This window comes from Pseudomassariella vexata (assembly GCF_002105095.1).
Source record: "Pseudomassariella vexata strain CBS 129021 chromosome Unknown BCR38scaffold_12, whole genome shotgun sequence".
Classification (NCBI taxonomy): Eukaryota; Fungi; Ascomycota; class Sordariomycetes; order Amphisphaeriales; family Pseudomassariaceae; genus Pseudomassariella; species Pseudomassariella vexata.
Window position 1 is genome coordinate 1267035 of NW_024467967.1, and position 6321 is coordinate 1273355.

The 6321-nt window shown below is 48.3% G+C and overlaps 2 protein-coding genes across 2 annotated transcripts; both read right to left on the reverse strand.

Moving 5' to 3' along the window:
- Positions 1-424: 424 nt before the first annotated feature.
- Positions 425-1910, reverse strand: BCR38DRAFT_444436 (uncharacterized protein). Its single transcript, XM_040860940.1, has 6 exons — positions 1421-1910; positions 1270-1360; positions 1159-1211; positions 954-1094; positions 782-868; positions 425-719 (listed from the first exon to the last, which is right to left on the reverse strand). The coding sequence occupies exons 1-6, from the start codon at positions 1671-1673 to the stop codon at positions 616-618; spliced, it is 729 nt and encodes a 242-aa protein (XP_040712697.1). The 5' UTR covers positions 1674-1910; the 3' UTR covers positions 425-615.
- A 776-nt stretch (positions 1911-2686) lies between these two features.
- On the reverse strand, positions 2687-4924 carry BCR38DRAFT_444437 (cytochrome P450). The gene is made up of 3 exons (XM_040860941.1): positions 4261-4924; positions 3324-4212; positions 2687-3260 (listed from the first exon to the last, which is right to left on the reverse strand). Exons 1-3 carry the CDS (start codon positions 4627-4629, stop codon positions 2938-2940), a joined length of 1581 nt encoding a protein of 526 aa, XP_040712698.1. The 5' UTR covers positions 4630-4924; the 3' UTR covers positions 2687-2937.
- Between the last annotated feature and the right edge of the window lie 1397 nt (positions 4925-6321).

A 6321-nucleotide genomic window follows, 5' to 3' on the forward strand; every position in this document is an offset into this window, starting at 1 on the left:
ATGTATACTAGGCTGCAAAACAGTCAGCTTAGACACAAATTTCAGACGCCATAGATAATATGGTTTATATGGTTAGCCCAAGAACATCGGGTTAGGGTCAGGTTAGGGTCAGGTTAAGGTTCAGAGCTTCACCGTATTATTCTTGCACGACACATTAGCAAGTCCAAGCGCAATACTCAAGTGTCCATCTCAGCATTGAGTAACCTAGCATAAGATAGGTAAGAACTCTGGGAACTAAGCATTTGTTGTTCCTCCTGCAAAAATTTGTGTTTCTTTTCATTCCTATTACCATTTCGTGGAGAACTCAAGTGCTATCTCATGTAAATGAATAGCTTGCTAGTCCCTAGCCCCACTCATTATTCATAAGACCTGATAGATCAAGTGAAACATAAGTTGGTATCGAAATTCACTTAAAGATTATTCTCCTGAATACCATTACACACAGTTGCTAAGCCTGCTAACTAAGCACGCCGTATTCCACTTAGCCTGTTTTGATAACATAAAACCATTCCATAGTGTCCTAGCGGCCCATCGCCACCAACCCAATGTCCCAACCTTCGACTCCTCAACTGGATTTGTTCATGGAATACACAACGATCTAGATGTTACTGCACCTCAACCAGTGCAAGGGCAGACACTATCCTTCGGGTCGAGCGCATGACCAATGCGATTGGGAGATGGGTAGGCATCATTAATCTCGGCGAGCATATCATCGAATGCTGACGGATTATGGTCAGTGTTTGCAAAAAAAAAACATACAAGACAAGATGGAGGTTCTTACAAACGACCGCAAGAGCAACGTTGTAAAGGCCGGTTCCTTCGTTGGTATGGACAGTCACATCGCCGTCGAGCCAGTAGTATTCATTGTCTGGATATGTTTGTAAGCAAGTGTTTGTCAAAAGTACCAGCAACAATTATAATGGGGTGGATTCAGATCAAAGGACGCAACTTACGCCAATGGTTCTTCAGAAACCCGTAAGTGTACCCAGTCTCATCTGAGCCAGTGGCATTGACGCAGCTGGTGCCAGAAGGTGAGTTGCAGAACGGAGCTGGGTTATTGTCCGCATATTGGAAGCCACCACCTCCGGCGGTCACTAACAGGTTCAGTTAGGTAATGAAATGCGGAATTTGTTCTTAATCTGATGATGCTCAACATACAGATGAATGACCCAGTTGGGGTGATAGTCAAGTCGCCAGTGGGCCCAGCACGCCTAGGAATCATGTGAGTTCATTCATCTTCCTCCAATGACACCTGCAATGGTAACTGACATCCAGTATTCCACCTCCCAGCGGACCCGAACATAACCCGTCCCGCGAAGAGTGACAAAGTCAGAATTGTGGAAAAGGAGGTACGTTCCGGCTTTTCATTGTCAGACAAGTGAAGAAACAGAATCGGTTTAGATATCCAGGGGGTTCTCACTCAAGTAGCCTGGCTGGAAGGGAACCCAAACACCATCAATGTCAGTAATGCCAGTTTCCGCTCTTCGTGTCACCGTCGATGCGCGAATCGCAAGCTCGCCCCCTGGGACGGGGTTCGCGGAGCCGCATCCCAGGAGTGAAAGGGCAGCGGTGAAAATAGCGGCGAACTTCATGATGTTTGACTTGTTCGACTGGTTTGAAGGTGAGTTGACAACTGGGATATCGAACCGACCACTATAAACCATGGAAAGCATCCATTATATAGATCATCTTCAACGATCTTCGCCAAGAGAAGATCTGGGACTCCATGTGTAGAGGCGCGGGCCGGGACTTCGTCCTGTCAGCGGAATTCGTAACTATCCGGGGGTACTGGACAGTCTCAGACATATAGACTAAGTGCTTGATGATAACGAATAAGAACTCGAGGCTAGCTTTGGCTTTCACATTACGGTGCCAGGGTCACTTGATTTCGGCAGCGCAACACTGTTCTGGGAAGGTTGCATGGAGAATGGCTGCCAGAGTCGCATCTCCCCCCCTCAACATACCGTTCGTCGGGGCCCTCGGCACCGGTCACACTTTTTGCGGGGAAAGTATCAACGAATCAATGGACGTTGGTTATGTAAGGTTATACCGAGGATCATTGCTACTTTCGCTATCCTACTGGAATGCCCATGGGCTCTGCCCAGCACGTCCAGGGCTGAAACGCGATGTTTACGGGCGAAGTAACGGTGAAGATGTCCGGTGGCAAAATGAACTACAACAGCCGTGATCATCAGATTCGCTGGAAGATTCTCCAGTTGGTGCGATTTCTGTACAAAGATCAACCTGGTCGTTTTGATGGCGGCTGGGCCGGCGGAACTTGTACGCAGGCGTCTCACTGAGCCCGAGATGATATAGAAGACAGGGACACTTTCGCGTCTTGAATATTAGAACATATTGAGAATCGAACATAGGAGGTGGGAAAGGAGATCTCCTTACTAGAAGCTAGTTGGTCATATTAATACCAACGAGGTGGTGTGCGTTGATCTTGGTAACTTGAGGCAGCTAGAGATACTTGCATACAAATTTTTTTGCCGATATATCGGGTGCAAAAAGATTATGATGCGACTGGGGAGTTTGAAATAATAAAGATGAAACTACTTCAACAGGAGTGATTAATGGGGAATTTCTGCGAGACCTCAAAGATTACTAATTGCTGGAACCACTGAATGTCACTGATTCTACCTGAAACCTCTTGAATCATAGGATTCTTTCATTCGCTTCACATCTGTAGAACAACTTAATTATAAAACTTGACAAGGTACTAACATTGACATTGGATAATATTCACGCTGTTAAGCAGGAACTTTGGCAGGCGACCTATGTACTAGGTTAGACCCAAGACTCACGTGTACATATATATACATTGTAAAGCCCATTGAAACTCCACTGAGTACCCCTGACAGTCATTACAAGATAAGGTGTGACTTAAATGTTGTTTTCCCCTTGCAAATCATCCTTTGGCTAACCTTTCAGTCTTCAACCCTGCGGGTTCCACTCATCCAGTGCCCGTCTCAACCTCGTCTCATTTCTGGGAACGCAAAGCACCCTGTAGGGCTCCGGTGCCATAATAAGGTCGGCCGGATTCTTGAAGTCCCGACTCGGATTGCACTTGATTTCGCCAACCGCCTTGAATCGAAAGCTGCTGAGCATCCGCATGAATACCAAGTACACCTCCCGGTGGGCAAGGAGATGACCGGAACACATCCTATACCCAATACCGAGGGTGAACATAGGAGCGTCTGGCTTTTCAAGCCAGCGTTCGGGCCGGAAGACCTCGGGGTCGGTCCAGAGGTTTTTGTCTGTAGTAGTTTTCTCTTGTTAGTATTTCGCCTATGGGGGATAGGGGAGTGAAAATAACGTACCATAGTTACAAGCCCATGCATTCAGATAGTAAGTCGTTCCCTCCGGTATTCGAACACCCTCATACACAACATCCCTAATCGAAGCCCTGGGCAGCGCGAGCGGAATCACAGTAAAGTATCGTAACGCTTCTCGTGCCATGGCAGCGATATACACACACTTCTGATCATCCGCCACATCAGGCAGCCCTGAGGTTTCGGCTTTCAAAGGCTCCTGGAACTCCTGAATAGCGTTGAACGCCTTATCCTGGATCTCGGGGTGTATCGCAAAGTACGCCACACTCCACTGCACCGTGGTGGCAACGGTCTCGAACCCGCCCGACAGCATGGACAAGCTAATGGACGTGAGCTCGACATCGTTAAGCTTGGCTTCCTCGTTCTTGATCACATTGGCCTGTATGCAGGGCGTATCCGTGCCCTTGTTGACCTTTTCAATGACCCCTGAGTTCAAGGTATGCAGGTAAGCGTCGCGGCGCTGACGCATCTCTCGCGCCTTGGCAGAATTTCGGTTTACTGGATTCATACGTAGGAGCGGGATATAGTCCTGCAGGTTGCCCGTCGTGGAGCGAAATGAGTTGAGCTCCTCCTCGACCCTAACGATCTCGATGAACATGGGATCCTCGATACAGGCGACACGGACGCCCCAGTTGATGGTCATGGCGAGTGAGAGGGACAGACGCTGGATCATGGGGAGTGGATCGATCGCGACGGTTCCGGCTTTGCCGTAGAAAAGAAGGTCTTTGATGAAGTCCTTGGATTCGAGGTCCATGTGCGGGACGTAGGATTGAATGGCAGGTTTGTTGAGCGCGGCGGCTGCTCCTTTCTTACGACGCTTGAGGGAGTCGTCGTAGGGGGAGGTGCCGATGGTGAGGCCGGCTGTAGTGGAAGCGATCTGACTGTGTTTGCATATAGAGTATGAAGTTTAAAGACCGTGACTTACCTTGTGAAACGTGTAGGTGATCGGCCTCGAACTGATAGCCTGCGAGTTGGCCACGAACAGCTTCTTGGCCGCCACGGCACTGTTGACAACCACAACGGGCGTGTTGCCCATTTGGATCTGATAGACATCTCCATACGTTTTGGACCAATCGTAAAACCTCGCTGCCGCATTGGTTCGAATGTCCCACAAGTTACCAATGACGGGCCAGCCCCTGGGACCTTTCATGCCTGGGACTCTAGCCCGGGCTCGAACGATCTCATTGCCAATGATATGTAAGAGTATACCGACCAGTGCAATAGTGGCGGTGCATCGCAGAGGGGAATCGGCAAGCTGCTGTCTCGCAAAACATATAAGGTGTTCCAGGGTCATATTGTCTGAAGTTTTCAACCAGTATTTCAACCAAACTTTTCGTTTTTTCTGTCAAGAGACCTCGGGATGGTGTAAGGAGGGCTGTGTTATATCAGGTATGTATCGGCTCTGCTTGTAGTCGGTAATACACAACCGTCAACCAAAGCCATGGGATTCCGAAACCATACACAACCCGCTACGGTATGCCTGGCTGCGTTTAGAGGATTACGCAGTTATGTGGGACAATTAATTGGACAACCACACGTTTGAGGAATGTTAATGGTCAGTAGCTGATCGAGATTGCGGGGAAATGGTGCCAAGTGAAGGTGCTACTAGACGCAGTTGCCGGAATGTTACCGGGCTTGCTCGGAAATTCCGAGTCAACTTCACACAGATCATAAAACTCTATGTTAATTCGACCATCAGATCACTCTCGAAAGTGGCCCCTATCCTTAATTTTACACCAAATAACGTAGTCCACGGTCCAATTGCACACTTTGGCAGACCTTATACGACAATGTATAAATTAATTCAACCACAACGCCTATCATCAATTGAAACTACTCAGAATCGTTATCTTCAGACGTCTCTACATCATTTCCACAAGTGCGCGCATTATGTCCGGGCTCGCCGCAGATTCTACAGCGCCGTACACGCGCAATTCGCCGCCTCGTACGACCACCAATTTGACGAAATTCGTCATGTAACTGCCCATCAACCTCTCGTTGAGACTGTAGGTCCTGTCCAGCTTGTATACGAAGTGACCCTCCACTCTGTAGCTGTTTTTTCTTCGCACGGCGACGTCGACTTAAGGTCTCATTTACCTTTCGAAGTGATTCGACCTCGCCTTCTAAAAGGGCAAGCCGATGCATAACCTTCGTTGTACCTCGCGCAATCTGATCTATTCCAGCAAAAATTGACGTTGGTGAGCTATTTTGATGTCGTACAATCCTATTTTTCACATAATCGCTTTGTGATTGGGCTTCGGTTCGGTTGTTCGGAGTCTTTGATTCCCAAGGGACGGGGAGACCAGCCGAGCTACCCGGAGGTGTTTGCGTATGCAATTTCACATCGAGCTGTGATATGACATAATCTGCATCGTACGGAACTATTCCTACCCCTCGGAAACCTCCTTGGATATTTGAAACCGTGAAAGTTGCGTTGTACGCGTTTAAAAACGCCGGTAAAAAGTCTTCTTTCGAGATATGACTTATATGTGCTTGCATGAGATCTTCGATTTCTTTTCCGTACGCTCTTTTTAACCCGCGAAAACAACCAACATCAAGAGGCTGGAGCTTATGCGACGAATGAGGAGGCATACAAAGCGTGACGATATTGTTAGCTTTGCAATATAACTCGAAATCGGTCGAGTGATGGCTTTCGTGACCGTCGAGGATCAATAGGCGATGAGTACCTTTCGTACGAGACTTGGTGTGATGATCGAAGTGTTTTATCCAATCTTTGCCTCTCTCGTTCGTAGTCCAGCCATTTTTAGTAACTGCGATAACCCAATCAGGCGGCAATGGGCTGTTTTCGTACCATGACGAGAGGTGGGTTTTGCCGGCGAAAATGATGTACGGAGGGAGGGCATAACCGGACGACCCAACGCCTTGAATAACTGTAACCCATTCCCGATTTCCTTGCTGGGCTGCTCTAGGCCTTCCGCGCCGATCAGAAGTCGTCACAACCATTTCGGACGAGATTTGGCCCATC

What these genes read in the sequence shown, in the direction of transcription:
- BCR38DRAFT_444436 (XM_040860940.1), bottom strand. Translation starts at nt 1,673, where the DNA reads ATGCTTTCCATGGTTTATAGTGGTCGGTTCGATATCCCAGTTGTCAAC. An exon ending in CTTCCAGCCAGGCTACTTGA is followed by an intron (nt 1,361 to 1,420) that starts GTGAGAACCCCC and finishes GACAATGAAAAG; the next exon opens with CCGGAACGTACCTCCTTTTC. An exon ending in CCCAACTGGGTCATTCATCT is followed by an intron (nt 1,095 to 1,158) that starts GTATGTTGAGCA and finishes TGAACCTGTTAG; the next exon opens with TGACCGCCGGAGGTGGTGGC.
- BCR38DRAFT_444437 (XM_040860941.1), bottom strand. Translation starts at nt 4,629, where the DNA reads ATGACCCTGGAACACCTTATATGTTTTGCGAGACAGCAGCTTGCCGAT. An exon ending in TCACCTACACGTTTCACAAG is followed by an intron (nt 4,213 to 4,260) that starts GTAAGTCACGGT and finishes AAACACAGTCAG; the next exon opens with ATCGCTTCCACTACAGCCGG. An exon ending in TGCATGGGCTTGTAACTATG is followed by an intron (nt 3,261 to 3,323) that starts GTACGTTATTTT and finishes AAACTACTACAG; the next exon opens with ACAAAAACCTCTGGACCGAC.